We start from the raw sequence: 16,668 nt of genomic DNA, 5'->3' as shown, positions 1-16,668 counted from the left end.
CATTAAATGCATTGCTTAATACCTGGATGTTTTACACCATCTAGATCCTTCATATAACATGGTACATGCCTCATCTCAGCCTTTCCTCGTCTCTCATATCATGATCACAATCTGTGTTTTTTGTGGGGGACTTCCTTGGGTCATTTTCGTCTTGATCAAAATATGCATGTATTAAGTTGTGAACTACACTATGAGCAGTGGAGGGCTAGCATTTCTAGATACTTAGGTAGCACTGAACATCTAACTAGCACTTTTGAGTACAGCACACAAACAAATTTGAAAATTGAGTTTTTCCAGCTGCTGAGGAGAGCAAGAAAGTTACTTTCAATTGGTAACAGATGAAAAGCATTTTCCAACCTCAGACATAGATTACAATTAGAGCCGTGTATTATGCCTGCCTCACTGTACAAGAGGGAAAAATCAGAATAATCAATTATCAGAGCTACACATTAGAGTGCACGGATAGAACTCGCCCATATAACATGGAAAATGTCGCAAGAAAAGATGTTGAGTTCTTCACTGCTGTCCCTCTCCGCACGCATTATATGTGCTGCCTGCTCTTCATTTCCTTAAAGATCCACAGTGAGGTGGAAAGGGAAGGTCATCCAATCAAATGAAATAATGTAACCAAATGCCACCAAATATCTGGATCCATTTCATAAAAAATCGTCAAATATAGATTTTTTCAAGAAGCGCAAGTCCAATGCTTGAAATTGCAGATTCCCCTTCGATTCTCTCCAAAACAGTTCCTTATAGACTTGAGCATCAGGACTACAGCTGGAACATTTGTCATTTCCTCCGTGGACTCCTGCAAAATTTTAATTAGAGGCCAGGATGTACAGTAGGGACAATGTAAGCAGCACTAGAAAGAATCCATACCAGCATTGACAATCTATCCTCAAGCCCTCCTGCATCTGGATCAGTATTCATAAACAGTTTTTGATAAGCTTGCCTTAGGCTACGAACCTGTTCACAAACTTACACATTAAGCCTGTCGAACCTGTATATCTCCAGAAAGAATGACAATCAAAAAACAATAAGAAATGAGATACAGTGGAATATGCCAAGGAAATTGCGTTCCCACACCTCTTCAGTAGTAAAACCATTTCTTCTTAATCCTTCTAAGTTCAGCCCACGAAGTTCCGCTCGATCTCCTGCCACCATCATATACATGGGCACATCTCGAGTAACCTGAACATCGGGAAACAGTTAGGAGCAAACAATTAGCAAACTTGAGAAAACAGAACGGAGGGACATCTCACATACAACTATATCATTATATATCGGTTTCGTAATCTTTTAAAATGGGAAAAGAAGAATCACTATTTGCATGTACTATATGAAAAGAAGAGACACCATGGAGCCCCCCGCAAGAAAGGAATATGAATCAATCTGACAGAATTGATGTACTGCAGCCGCTCCTCCAGAGTGGACATGATCCTGGCTCAGTGAAAGTACAGATATCAATATCAATAAACAAGCACTTCTTGGACAACGGGCCTCAACACTTAACAACACCATTACCAAGCAATGATTAGCCAAATCTGATAAAACAGAATCAAACTATGTACATCTAGCTTCTGTGATGAAGACAAAGCTGGTATGAAGGATAGACATGACCAATATCATCTCGAGTATATGAATCCCTAGATGAATACATGCATTTGCACAAGACGGATGAGAAAAGTAAATCATATGAAACCAGTAAACTTTTCCAGCAAGTAAAACCAGCTGAATGTATGGAATCGTACTGATGGACTATACTCGGCACATAATTTTTATTTTCAGAAGGCAAGAGGATTGAGCAATTTAGTTTGTATACTCTCCAACTTTGGGATCCCAATCCATCGAGGTAAAAATTTTCACGACAGCAAGGACAAAGATTGCATATGGACATCAAATCTACGACTGTCTAGGCTGAATACAGCAGTGAAACAAGAAACTCAATTCACACCTACAGCATTCTTTCACTGATCAGGTGAACCAATGCAATTGGTTGCAAGACATAGCCCTCAGTTACCCCCATCCTTAGATTGGAAACCTATGAAAAATTATGATGCATCCACTCTTTATGAAAATGAAGGCAGAAAAAAGGGCTGGCAGGAGGACGACCCGGGGATTGGTAGATAGTTGATACAGCAACAAGAAGGCTAAAGAGTGCAGTGAGTCTCCATAAGAAAAGTCTGCTGCAAAGAATGACCTGAAAAGCACCAAAAGCAGGAAAAGGAGGCCCAGGGAGAGGGAGGGGAGGAGGCAGGTAGATGCATAGAGAAATTCTATGGAAGAGGTCGAACCCACCCCAACCCCCCCCCCCCCCCCCCCGAAAAAGAAAAGGATCAGACAAGGAACTATTTACTAAATAAGCTATACTTGGGGCTTCATCAGTACCCCAAGTACTAGCTGTCGTTTAATACTCTCTTCATATAACCTGCTTCATTCTTCCAGTTTGTCCCGGGAGTCATGTAGAGCCTGCACTGCTGTATCTTGAGGAATGAGTCTGCTCCAGGAGAAGCTATACTTGGGGCTTCATCAGTACCCCAAGTACTAGCTGTTGTTTAATACTCTCTTCATATAGCCTGCTTCCAACATTTAATGCCAAGGCCTTCTCCCCCCTTTGATAGCACCTAACTTTGCCAAAGCCTTCATGCAACACTTTAACATGAATTTATTCACATGTCTGTTAGAATTATTATTATATTCTAGGCAGTGGCCAATGTAATGTAATAAGTGGGTTAGGGGCACTTTTCCCTCTTAGAGGTTTTTTCCCCTAACCACAGTCTAATCCCTAACTACGGTTAGTGGATAAGAGTTTTGTCACTTAGACAAAACCCCTCATCTCTCTTTTGTACTCACTTCATTTCAGTCCACTATTCAGTACACTTAAGTTTAGCTCACTCTCTTGCTCACTCTTGCTCATCTTTGTTCTCATTCTTTTTTTCAAAGTATGGCCCTCAGGATACAGAGAATTAGATAACCAAACTGAGTGGTTAAAGCATGCCATTGTGCTTTAATAATGTCCATTTTATCCCTCGTGCAACATCAAACAATGTGTTTGACTAGTACAAGCTGTCCATCAATTGTACATATTGTCAAAAAACTCACTTATATAAAAAACACTGCAGGATACAATTTCTTTACCTGCACTATCACATGACCACCTAGAAGTGTGCCATTGGCAAGAATGTTGTGATTGCCAAGTTTACAGTCATGAGCAATGTGACATGACCCCATGATAAGATTTTTGTTGCCAATCGTCTGCAAATCATACCAAGCTCGAACACTAAGCAAATAGATTATCAATGCGACAATATGTACTCACTAATTTTAACAAAATGTTGCACATAACCTTGACTAAGAAAACCATAGTTAAAAGATGAAGATAACCGTTCGATCGCTAGGCTTGGATGATCTGTGGATGCTCACGTACTCTCTTATGTCATTGTTATGTCCTATGTACAAATCACAGTTGTCCCCTTCCTGCACCTCGCAGAGCATCAAAACCAACACCCTTTTTAAGCATTGCAAAAAGCAAGGGAAAAATGCAAAGACACTTTCAATAGAAAGCCACAAGAAAAGCATAAGACTTCCAGCATCCCTTTCCATCAGGGATGCCGTCTAATATTCTGCACATTACTATGGAGTCCAATTCTGCCTCCTTCCCTTTTCCCTTCAAGTTTCCATGTTTCAGAAGATTCAAAGACATGAGCGGGAGGAGTAGTGTAATGAAGGTGGGAAATAGCAGGGAATTAGGTGGGTGGGAAAAAGAAGGGAAATTGGTGGTAAGATAGGAAAAAGAAGGGGGGACTATATAAGTCAATCCCTAATGATTTGTATGGTACCTTTTGATGTGACATATAATCCTATCTACTCTCCCTCCTTCCTGCTGTCTACACTCACACTCTCTCTCCTCCCTCTCTCTATCTCTCTGTCCCCTCATCCTTCTCTCTTCCTCTCTCTTTCCCCTTCTCCTCTCTTCTCCTCCCTTCCTTCTGCTATTCTCTCCCCATCTCCAAATCTGCCCCTTCCCCCTTCTCTACATTGGTATAAGAGCCCGGCTCTCTGGCACCTTTGCTTCCACCCTTCACTCTGAATTCTAGCAATTGCTATGCCGACGCCTATCCCGAACTTGCAAAGCTGCAAACAAGCTACGCCAATATCCGAACAATAGGATGATAGACGTTAATAGGTTAGGTTTGGTTAGGTGAGTCTAGTTAGGTCTGTAGGTTAGGTGTAGTTAGTTAATCTAGTTAGGGTTAGTTAGCTAGACTTGGTTGAGCTAGGTCAACTAGGATTAGGTTAAGTATAGTTAGGTTAGGTTTAGACTAACTGAGTGTCCTGATTGTCATAGAGGTCTTAGGTTAGTGCTGCACTAACTGTCCTAGGTGACTTAGGAACACCCCCCCCCCCCCCAAAAAAAAGGGGTAAACAGTTCACTTTTTAGCCTCTTTGTAGGGGCCTTTCATAGCCCATTTGGAGCCATTTTAGCTCCGTTTCGAAGCTTCTTTGACGACCTTTCTTCTGCGGGCCTCCATCAACATTTTCGCGTTTCCATGCACTATCTCAGGTGCTCATTACGCAAGGTTTTGCTATCCATTTCTCCTTGCCTACATTCGAGCTCCTCTCTCCAGGGCCAGTCACCATGCCACGGAAGCGTGCCCCTCGTGATATATTGCATGACAGTGATGAGGCTGCTCGGTATGAGCAAGTGCCTGCCACAGTGGCTGCATCCACCTGTGGTGCAGAGGATCCTTCCACTCAGCCTCTCCTCCTGCATCCCGAAAAGTGCAGGCAGCGCAGACGTAGTTTCTAGATGCCCTTTCCTCTATGCTCCAGGGTGCTTTCTGCCAGATAGGACAAGAGTTCAGCCAGTAGCTTACCACAACCATGGCTATGCAAGATACGACTCTTGTCCAGATGGGACAGCACATTGGTCGACAGATCACATCTGCCATTGCTATTCAAGATAAGGGTAAGCAGCCCGCACCCCAGCAAGGGGACCATTCAGACAGTCACGATGTTTTGTCTGCTCCACGCAGGGGTTTTATGACAGATGCCTGTCGTGCCTATGAGCTTTAGTCTTCTAGACCATTGCATGTACCCCAGCTTGGGGATTATATGGCCATAGATGATGCATTTTCTGTGCCATAGAGCACCTTCTTGCAGGATGTCAGGCCATCTTTTGGCGCTCAGCTTTCTGCATCTATGCAGGCTGAGCCGTCTCTTTTGGGCCAACCCGTTGGTGTGCATCCGGCTAGTGCTCCTTTCACCGCACCAGCGAGTATGCCTGGAGCTGGCTTGGGTTTATATGGCAACCCACACCCCTAGGAGAGAGGTCAATCCTCTTCACAGCCCTTTGGTATGCCATCATTTCGAGAGATGCATTTGGCAGAGAGACCCAGCCCGTGGTTCATGCACCTATCGCTCCGCCAGCGAGCACATATAGCCAAAAGCAACCAGTGCATCAGATGGCAACAACTTCTATGCAGCAGGGGATTGGTGGTGGGTAGCAAGCTACTTTTGATGACATGTTGGCAAATTCTTTGTTTTCATACAAGGCCCTACCTGAGGCCATCAAACTTGAGAGGCCCTTCTCCGATTATGTGAACCTCAAGCGTGATGATGCCCGCACTTCTGGAGGTTACACACACAAGAATTATGCAGCCAAGGATATCAAGGACAAACTCACAGTGCATAAGTTTAAAGGGAACACTCGCACTCCCAATGACTTGGAGGAGTGGCTCACGAAGCTAGAAGACTATGTCCGCTTCTACCCCAAGTCTGAGGAGGAGCACATCATTTTTGCAGGTACGCAAGACTATGCCCACACATGGTGGCGATACATGAGGGATTCGCCTCAAAGACCAACCACTTGGAGGGGTTTCAAAGAATTGATGGTCACTACATTTGTATCTCCACTTGTATTGGATCATTACTTGGCTGAATTTTATGCCTTGTTGCAAACCGTACGGTCCAAGAGTACTTGCATTGCATGGTATTGCAGCTCCTAAATTGCAGGTCATTTCAGCAAGGCAGTTGGCCAGAGAGCTCAAGATGGGCAGCGCCATATATGCATTAAATGTGTCAGTTACTAAGGAGGGTGGCACTCCCCGTGTTGATGATTGTGATATGCAGAGTTTGCTGATTTGCCATCACAGTTGCCTCCGAGAAGAGATGCAGATCATGCCATAGTCCTAGAACCTGGCAGTAAGCCAATCAATAAGGCCCCATACCGACTCTCTAAGGTAGAACGGGAGGAAGTGGCAACTCAAGTGAGGGACTTACTTCAGAAGAGTTTCATCACTCATATCACTTCTCCTTTTGCATCCCCTGTGCTCTTGGTGAAGGACGGTTCTTACCGTATGTACATTGACTACAGAGACTTAAATAAGGTCACCATCAAGAACAAGTTTCCAACCCCCAGAATAGATGACTTGTTGGAGGCACTCAAGGGTGCTCAGTTTTTCACTAAGATTGATTTGAGATCCAGCTATCATCAGATTAGAATGAAAGCTGGGGATGAGCACAAGACAACCTTTCGCACAAAGAGGGGACTGTATAAGTTCAAGGTGATGCCTTTTGGATTGACCAATGCACCAACTACCTTCCAGGCACTCATGAACAAGATTTTGCAGTCCCTCCTTTTCAAATATGTGCTGGTATTTTTTGATGACATCCTCATTTACAGCAAGGATAAGCAGGAGCACATCAAACATGTCAAGCAAGTGCTGGCAATTTTGAGGTTGCATCATCTTTATGCTAAAGCCAGCAAATGCACTTTTATGGCACAAGAGGTTGAGTATCTTGGTCACATTGTGAGCAAGGATGGCATTCGAGTGGATCCTGCAAAGGTGAATTGCATTGAGGATTGGCCACAGCCACGCAACCCTACTCAGTTGAGGGGATTTCTAGGTCTTGCTTCCTTCTACAGGCGATTTATTCGCAAGTTTGCCAAGAGGGCAACCCCTCTGATAGACCTTGTGAAGAAGGATGCTTTTATGTGGTCTACAAATGCATAGCGCAACTTTGAAGACCTGAAATTTGCCCTCACATACTTTCATTGTGGAGGCAGAGGCCAGTAGCAAAGGATTAGGGACTGTGCTAAGGCAAGAACACGGGGTAATTGCTTTTGAAAGCCGGAAATTGGATGCCAAGGAACTGGATTATCATGTGTATGATCAGGAAATGTTGGCTATCCTCCATGCTTTCGAAAAATGGCACCACTCTATAGAATAGCAAAATCAAGGTTAAGACAGATCATAGGACACTCAGGTATTTCCTTACACAGCCCAACTTGTCAATGAAGCAGAAGAGGTGGCTGGCTAAGGTTCAGTCTTATGATTTCGACATCAAGTATAGGAAAGGGAAAGAAAACATGGTTGCAAATGCCTTATCCCGTATGTGGGCTTGCAGTTTGTCTGCCATTTCTACCATCTACCAAGAGTGGATTCATGGTATTCAGGAAGAATACATGCAGGATTCTAAGGCAGCTCCCATACTTGTGGAGTTACAGAGGCCATTGAGCCAAGGGCATGCTGAATTTAAGCTGCATAATTGGCTGTTGTGGTGCAAGGACAAAATTTATTTGGTGCAAGATTCAAAGTACCAAGCCAAGGGCATGCTGAATTTAAGCTGCATAATTGGCTGTTGTGGTGCAAGGACAAAATTTATTTGGTGCAAGATTCAAAGTACCGACTGCTGGTCTTACAGGAAATGCCCTCATCTCCTAAGGCAGGACATGTGGGTATTACTAAGACATGAAAAGGTCAAACAGAGCTTTATCTGGGATGGCTTGTGGCGGGATGTAGTTAAATTTGTCAGTGAATGTTTGCCCTGCCAGAAGAATAAAGTGGACAGCCAGTTACCCGTGGGTGTCTTGCAGCCATTACCTATTCCAGAAGGAAAATGGACTCACATTGCTATGGATTTCATCACAAGGTTGTCTTCCACAAAGCGGGGATGGGATAGCATTTTTGTGGTGGTTGACAGAAAGACAAAGCAGGCCCATTTCATACCACTAAGACCTGTTATTCAGCATCACAGGTTGCTTGGCAGTTCATTGAGCATGTTTTTAAGCATCATGGCTTCCCTCAGGAGATAACGACAGAGATGCAAATTTTATGGGTCACTTTTGGTAGGAGTTATTTACAGCAGTGGGTACTTCTCTTACACCTAGCACTGCTTACCACCCTGAGACGGATGGACAATCAGAAAGGGTGAACAAATGGCTGGAAGAGTATTTGAGGCATTTATGTCATGACACACAGAAGTCTTGGGATAAGTGGTTGGCACTTGCTGAATTTAGTTACAACAGTCTATTAGCATGAGCCCGTTGGAGGCTATGTATGGATGCACAGTGGGTATGCCATCTTTAGTAGCAAACATGGCTGTGAAAAATCGGCAATCAAGAAATGACTTGGAGAGTATGGATGCCCTTTTGCAATTGGCTAAAAAGAATATGCAGGATGCCCAAGCCAAGCAAAAGAAGTATGCGGATGAACACAAGAGGTATCTGTCTTTTGAAGAAGGGAATTATGTGCACTTACGCCTCCATAAGAACTGTTATGCCTCGCTGAAAGGTAACACCAACACGAAGCTTGCTCACAGGTATTACAGTCCCTACAGGATCATCCGCAAAGTTGGCAAGGTGGCGTATGAGTTGGAGCTACCCAAGACCTCCAGGATTCATAATGTTTTCCATGTGTCCTTGCTGAAGCCAAATGTCGAACAGCATGTCCAAGTCCTTCCTGAGCTACCACCTACGGATGAAGAGGGCCACATACTCTATGTTCCGGAGCACATCATGGGTTTCAAGAATCACGTACTCCAAAACAAAGTCTACACCGAGTATCTTATCAAGTGGCAGGGACTTCTTGAGGATGAGAACTCATGGCAACCAGAGAGCATTGTCCAAGACAACCCCTATCTCCTAACGGGCTGATTATTATATGCTGTTTGCTGCACCTATTTAACAGCCCTCATATCAAATTTTGGGCATGGTTGTTAAGACACTCGTGTCTTATGATAAGACACTTAAGACACATGTCTTACCTTAAGACACCTTTAGACACTCTTGTGTTTATTTATTTTTTTGGGTGGGTGGGGAGTAACAACACACATTGAGTTTGACTTAGCCATGCTATCATTGATGGTGACTTTGGATCTAGTAGTGGCAGTGACCTCATAGATTCAGATTAGGATGAATCTTCAAAGATTTGAGTCTTGAGAGTCAAAAGCTTCCTTTCAATTATATGTATCGAGATGCAGTTTTCATTCATGTCACATGTGACAAGATTCGATTGTCAGTTTAAACCTTTTAAGTACTCAAAACTTGGGAGCTCTTTAATCGTGAGTCTTAACTTTAACTTTTAAGTCTTGAGTGACGAGTCTTGACTCTTAACTACATTGTACAAGTGCATTGTTTCTTCTTGCATTATTTAAGTGTAGCTTATTGTACTTCTAGAATCTAGCAACTAGCTATGCTAGCAAGTTGTACATTTGTATACTTATGCATATATTAATTAAATATTTATTATTATAACCACAATAGCGTGTCTTACGTGTCTTATCTTTAAGACACTTTAGACACTCGTGTCTAAAGCGTGTCTAACGTGTCGTGTCTTAACGTGTCTTACAACCATGATTTTAAGGGCAAAATTCCTTGGGGAGGGATGGCTGTAATGAAGGTGGGAAATAGAAGGGAATTAGGTGGGTGGGAAAAAGAAGGGAAATTGGTGGTAAGATAGGAGAAAGAAGGGAGGACTACATAAGTCAGCCCCTAGTGATTTGTATGGTACCTTTTGATGTGACATCTAATCCTATCTACTCTCCCTCCTCCTTCCTGCTACCTGCTGCCTACGCTCACACTCTCTCTCTCTCCTCCCTCTCTCTATCTATCCCCTCATCCTTCTCTCTCTTCCTCTCTCTTTCCCCTTCTCCTCTCTTCTCCTCCCTTCCTTCTGCTATTCTCTCCCCATCTCAAATCTGCCCCTTCCCCCTTCTCTACAAATAGCAAGGAAAAAGGACAAGAGAGCAAGCAGGGACATTAAAAAAAGGTTGAATACTAGCTACATCAACCAGAAAACTGCTTGCAATTTTCTTCAAGTCACACAGCAAACACAAAAACATTTTCATCCCTCCATTTGAAAGACCAATCTAGGTAAGTTTGAATGAGATACAAGCACTGCCACGAGCTACACATGGGCACCATTCAAGACCAGGTTTCTCCACTAAAATACAAAGCAGGCAAAATCCTTTTAGTAAAGTTGTAGTACTTGTAAGTTTATTTGAATGAAGGCACTTGTCATTAAGGAATAGAATAACAACATTAGCAGATATGTGCCCCTCACTGTAGATAATTAAAAGCAGGAAATCTAGATGCCATTCAAGAAGATCAACATGCCCCAACATCAGCATATCAAAAAAATTGTTTTAAGCCAGAATGCATACGATTTTATACCCCTAAATCTAAACAAACATACAACACCTTACACTCAACTATCTGCCTTTTCTCAATGTTGTAGTGGTGGAAGCAAGCATAATGTACAGGTGAGACCATTTGGAGCAACACAAGAACGGAGAAGAGAATCACATTATATTATGGATGACCTAAAAACATGAAACAAGACAATGCCCCTTTTGAAGACCCATGTACGGGGGGCTTAACCTATGAAAGGCAATTTTAATCGTACATACTCCCCAGTCACACCCAGCAACGAATTAGCACTTGTATGGCGGCCCCAAACATCAAACTACACCATGTTGACATGTCCAAGAAGAGAAGAATTTTCATCATCACTATCTTGGGCCCATTAGATGTTATCCTAGACACACATGACTTGCAGACCACAAAGCAATAGTAAATTGTATGAGGGCTTCAGCGCCAGCAGTTCACTGAGGACTATCCCAATTGTATGCAGCCTCTTAACTCAAGATTAGTGACGGTTTTGATCATTTCGTGATTGCCAAGGCCACCAACCATAACAGTACTTAGCATAACTCAAGTTGTTCGATATGAGCATAGTCTATATGTATGTGTCCAACATAGTGGATCTTATGCATGCACATGGGGTGTACCTTCCTTAATTCCATTAGCATCCACGATTCCACACTTAATAGATAGCATGGGTAGGCATGTGAGAGAAAGACTAAGTTAGCTACATGTACCCAACTCGGTATCATTTAAGTCCCATCTCTTCTCTACCACTTGGAAGGAGCTTGGAGGCTACACACCTTCAATTGGAGAGTGTGACCTTGGATAGCATCTATGCTTCTTCAGCCTGACTTCAAGCAGCATCTTGAACAATATTTCCTTTGCTTGCCTTTACCTCCCTCACCTTCGCGAGTGCATGTTTTCTTGCTTTTGCCAACATTTTGAATCTTTCACAAACTGTTCCTCCATTCATGAAAAGGCACGACACTTCAAAGCATCACGCCCTTTCATTAAGAGATGCACTGTCAAGGAATTGTTCTTATCCCAAGAAATAAAAATAATCTTTTTATTTTTTACTCCCGTCAAAGATTAATCAGCTACAACAAGTTTCTTTTCCCTTGTTTTGCATTGGTTAATGTACATCGTGGGGACACCCTCAAGGGACTAGGATTAGTCCAAGAACTAGAATGCATGCATTGGCTAACCTCTGATGCCTTTTGAGTATGTTAAATATTATTTTATTTGTTGCAGGACCTTGGCATCTTTTAAGGAAAAAGTGTGCCAAGGTGGATGACCAGCTTTTAGGAGGGGCCCACATGGAGTAAATCACGAATTACAGCTTTTTGGGCGCCCTTCTTTGAGAATACGAATTCAGCCATTTTTATCTAGTTGAAAGCTCCAACTTTTAGGGGCCAAAATAGCATGGCTGCCCATAGTCTATAACTAGCTCTTTGTATCAAAATTCAAGTTGTATCAGATTCATGCTTCTGTGTGAGCCAGTCTGTAAACAGTTTTTCTATTGCAATAAAGACCTTCACCAGGCCACTGGGCGGGCGGGAGGTGGGGAGGGGGGTGTAATTTCTGGCTCCGAATTGATTTCCAGCTAGTTCGTCAAGTTCCGGTTCCATCGCTTGAGTTTCAGGTCTAGTTTCTGAGGTGAGATTGAATTCAAAGGTAGCTGCTGTGTTTTGCTGCGACTTTTGGAGCTTGTTGACAGAATTGCCTAGGCCAAGCAGCTCAATGAGTGACCAGCCATAAAAGTAAGCAATTTGATGTGGCACTTATCGCCCTGTTAGCACAGTATAACAGCGATTTGTCTCATTGGTTCCTGCTCAAGGTTTTGGTGCTGTCCAGAAAACAATCTAGTATCGGCTGATTCCCTGTCGACGATTCAATATTTGTCTACGAATTGTGACCAGTAACATTGGGATTCAGTCCTGCTCAAATCGTGATTTGGGCTGTAAATTCACAATGTGGAAATTGTGAATTGTTTGAAGCAATCAGAACAGCGGTATATCTGCCAAATTCAAGAAATATTTCTACTAGCAGTTCCTTCCCAAGCAGTTTGCGAACGAGGTGCATATTGCATGGGAAGGCCCTACAACCAAAGGTTTTGGGATGCCTATTTGCAAATTACCCCATTCCAATAAATCCCAAACAAAGTTCAGCTTCGAAAGTACCGAACAGGATTGCCCTCCAATGTATGAGTCTTTGTGAACATCTTGCCTAATACTCAGATCCAGGACCCTTATGCATTCCGCATCAGTTGCATTCCTGATGAACATGGAGGACTCACCTTCATTTCAGAAAGGGACGTACTAGTACCATAAAAGAAGAGCTTTCCGGCACCTCGGATTGAAAAGAAAGAGTCACATCCTCAAAAGCCCAGGGAAGATCAAAATCCCTTGTCCAAACTTACCCTAGAATAAAGATGTGTGGCACGACAATTAGAGTGACGAAGTGCTGAATTGAGGTGTAGCAGGGATGAATTCAGCAATGGTGGGCATCTCTAGACGAGGACAACCAAACCAACATGTGTAAGCTGAGAAAAGCACTTCACAGTCTCAAACAAGCTCCCAAAGATTGGTATGAGAAGATACATGCCTACTTGGTCAGCCAAAATTTCAGATCAGTTCAACTAAGAGCACTTTCTCAGTTAAATACTCATTCTGTATGTGGATTACGTGCTGCTGACTACGAATAGTCAGGATGTCATCTCAGTCTTCAAAGCTGATTTACAGCAGGCAAGTTCAGATGTCAGAACTGGATCTTTTGCATTATTGTCAGAACCGGGCATAGAATTTGTGCAGTCAGATGAATACGTTTGGTTTTCAAGAACTCCAATGGAACACGGGAGAGATGAGTCTTTATGATCACAAAGAGCCCTATGATATGAGTATGTACTGCCAGGCAGGTCGGCCCGGATCTGATCAGCTGATTTTACAGATCAGATCGGCCTGGACAGGAGGATTGGCTGCCTTCAGTTTATATCCCACTGAAGGCAAGCAGAAGCAGAACAGAGTCAGCCAGGTTTGCCCTCACACTTGAGATTTGATCAGCCTTTTCTCTGGCTGTCTTTTGCCCAGTAGTTCGATGGACGTTTGTAGCTCCTTCTGGAGCAGTTTTCCACTTTTGGAGAGAGCCATCCAGATCTATTTGCTACATTGGAGGTTGAAGTTTTAGTAACATTCACTTTGAAGGAAGGAGTCCCTCCAAGACGTAAGGCTTATTCCCACAAAGCTTCCCCCGATTAGGGAGGTATCTTTGCAGGCAGACAGGCAATAAAGCACAGGGTATCCTTAGATCGTGTAAGGGAACACAGAGATCAATTAGTGGACATTTTCAAACCTTGTATTTCAAATCTTGGCATTTCACTCCAACTACAGCATAGTGACCAATCGAGTTCTCCCTGCCAATTACAGTGCAGCCCGGTATATCTGCACCAACAACGGCACCACTGCCTGACAAAATAACAAAGCAAACTAAGCTTAGCTCAATTGAAATCTTTGAAGAAAAATGTTCACCAAAGTTGCGCTTTCCAATATTTACGTCTCCTCTATCAAACCCCAAAAACTTACGTATGAAGAATACATCTTTCCCCAAGTTCTGTTTTTCCATGAACGTGACTATTCGGATGCAAAAAGCAACCCTTGTCCAGCTTCACTCCAGCTCCAACAGTGCAGAAAGGACCAATGACAACATCCTGCAGGCCAGATTACGACGTCTCAACTTTCCCTCCGGATCAACGCAAAATAGATTAGATATTTAAATATTACCGTTACCTCAGACATAATGGCATCGGGATGAACAACCGCTGTGGGATGTATAGACTTCAAGCCCGAAGCTGCATTTACAGCATCAGAGCAAGATACTTTCCTCCGATCACCCATTTCTCCAGCGGGTGTCCTCTCTGATATATCCAACGTCCTTTTATCTAGACCCTCGAGATCTAGAAGGAGACGATTTCCATCAACTTCAAGCCCGAGGGCGCCACTAATGGTAAAAAATCAAATTGAAAAGGTTTTCCATATCTTTTGACCTGCCATCCTCCTTGTTCGAGGAGCGAAGCTTTCATCGTCTCCATGGCACTCGGCGATAGCATACATGGTACAAAATCTCGGAAACCTCAACGCCTGAGACTCCTGTACGATACTTCAAAGGTTACCAAAGCCCGATGGCGCAATGTGCTTTGGAAGATGAATATAAAAAGGAGGGAAAAAAGAGCGGCAGAGGTAACGGACCGCATTTTGTGCGAAACCAGTAAACACGCAGCAAAACTTCAACAGTGACAGCCGAGAGAGCTGCATCAATGACGCCGAAGCGCAAGATGAAGTCAGCACTCGAGGATTCATGGACGCGGAACTCGATATCCAGGAATGCAGCTGGTGATTCGAAGAAACTCCATTGCCGCGACGATAGGTGAGCAGCCCCGAGCCCAGACTTGTCTCCTGATCTTCCGCAAGAGACCTCCCCTCAAACCCGCAAGTAAATCCCACACTTGCAGCCATATCAGCAACAGAAGCTGTATTCTCCACGCCCAGTCTCTGAACCGGCCAGAGCTTCTCGACCTGAGAAAGCAACCATCGGGAAAAACTCCTGGCAAGCGAAGACGAAGCCACTTTCACCTCATTGAGAACGTCAGCAGAGAAGCGGAGGTATGTCTCACGCGCTGTGGATAGTTCGCTCGGTATCTCGCTGTCGTTCTCGCCCTCTCGCTCTCTTTTTCTCTGTGTCGAACGCCGTCCCTGTGTGTCTTCTTCGATCGTTCCGTGTGCGTTCCCTCAGAGGAAGTCACGGATGGAACTCCGTGAGAGTGTGGACGGCTCTGAAGCACGGAGTAGTGGAGGCTGAAGATGGGAGGTTGAGAGAAGGCCGTAGCAGAGCCACCGTAGCTGCACAGACACAGGCACAGACACAGACACAGAAAGAGAGACAGAGAGTGCGTTTAATAGGAAGCAAGCTGCTTCCCAAGTTCAACCCTATGTTGGTTTCGGCCACCTTGTCAACTTGCAAATGAACGAGTGTTTTGTGCGTTGGCGTTTGTCTGGGCACATGTAGCTGGTTCAGGAAGTCAATCGGATGCCTACCGGAAGGCACTCGGCTGCCTGACTCATTCAATCGGATGCCTACCGGAAGGCACTCGGCTGCCTACCGGAAGGCACTCGGCTGCCTGACTCATTCAATCGGACTACACAGATAGGCAAAGTCCGGGATGCTTCTCTCACCTACCGGATGTCATCTTAACATGTGCCTGTAACTCAATAGAGTCCGATGAGCTTCAGATTGACATGTGCCCCGGATTCCAATTACCTCCAATAGAAATCTTCTTGACAGAATGCTATCGAAAGAGAGACATGTGCCCAACCTATCTCACCCTGGGCACATGAGGGCCTTTCGGCAGCAAGGTTCCGATAGAAAAGCCTATCGGATGCCTGACTCATGCAAACGGACTACACAGTCAGGTGAGGGTCTGCTAGGAGGGGTTAATGGAGAATCAGTACATTGATATGATCCATCTGATCCTTCTTCGAGGCAAATTGAATAGAGAAGTGGGGGGGGCGATGGGACTCTGGTATTGGTGCTATTGCCAATTAGCGCCACTGGAAATGGCGGAGGATGAAGAGAGTCAAGAGCTGGATCTGTTGGGGGCACTGGAACTGATGGGCCCACTAGATCCTTTCCATCCAAGGACTAGGTTTTATGGCCTTTTGACAGACTTGCAAGGGCTGGGAATGCTCTATGGTGACCTAGTCTTATGCAGGTAACCTATGGGGTCCTTTCTTCGAGGGTGATGGGTGAAGCACATGGAACAACAATGCAAGGTGAAGAAGGAATATTGAAGGCTTTTAGAGGGTGGTGGAGGTTTGAAAACAAGAGCTGTAAAATCCCTTTGGGGGGGAGGAGGGGTTTCTCTAGCGAGCCTTTCAAAAGAGAGCCCTGAAACAAAAGGGGGAAAAGCTGGTAAACCATGGAGGGGTTCTTTAAGGGCTACTAAAAGTGTGTATCTAGTTTTAGCGATGCAGCACCTTTCCCCTCATCTTCCTGAGTTGGGGTATCCTCCTTGGTATCTTTGTCATTGTCAAAAGCTTCCACCACCAGGTGCCACATCTTCGTTGCAAGCTTGACAATGGCAGCATCTTTCTGTAGAGAGAAAAGGTCTTGCTATCCATTGTCTCCACATTCTCAGCATAGGCATGAGGTCAACCACCATGTTAGAATGATATATCATGCATCCACAT

The 16,668-nt window shown here is 44.1% G+C and overlaps 1 protein-coding gene across 2 annotated transcripts; it reads right to left on the bottom strand.

The window, feature by feature from the left end:
• Positions 1–379: 379 nt before the first annotated feature.
• Positions 380–15,417, bottom strand: LPXA (bacterial transferase hexapeptide repeat-containing protein). 2 transcript variants are annotated; one of them, XM_087379004.1, is made up of 11 exons: positions 14,671–15,417; positions 14,469–14,571; positions 14,212–14,378; positions 14,008–14,132; positions 13,778–13,886; positions 3,385–3,477; positions 3,139–3,255; positions 1,357–1,440; positions 1,087–1,191; positions 880–966; positions 380–808 (listed from the first exon to the last, which is right to left on the bottom strand). In XM_087379004.1, the coding sequence occupies exons 1-11, from the start codon at positions 14,935–14,937 to the stop codon at positions 686–688; spliced, it is 1,380 nt and encodes a 459-aa protein (XP_087235130.1). In that variant the 5' UTR covers positions 14,938–15,417; the 3' UTR covers positions 380–685. The 2 variants fall into 2 exon arrangements, with proteins under 2 accessions (XP_087235130.1, XP_087235131.1); XM_087379005.1 differs by lacking the exons at positions 3,139–3,255; positions 3,385–3,477.
• Positions 15,418–16,668: the final 1,251 nt, after the last annotated feature.

The sequence above is a fragment of the Dipteris shenzhenensis genome, chromosome 9 (genome assembly GCF_047967505.1).
Source record: "Dipteris shenzhenensis isolate YYH24624 ecotype China chromosome 9, Dip_SZ_1.0, whole genome shotgun sequence".
Taxonomy (NCBI): Eukaryota; Viridiplantae; Streptophyta; class Polypodiopsida; order Gleicheniales; family Dipteridaceae; genus Dipteris; species Dipteris shenzhenensis.
This window is presented reverse-complemented; position numbering and strand designations above follow the sequence as displayed.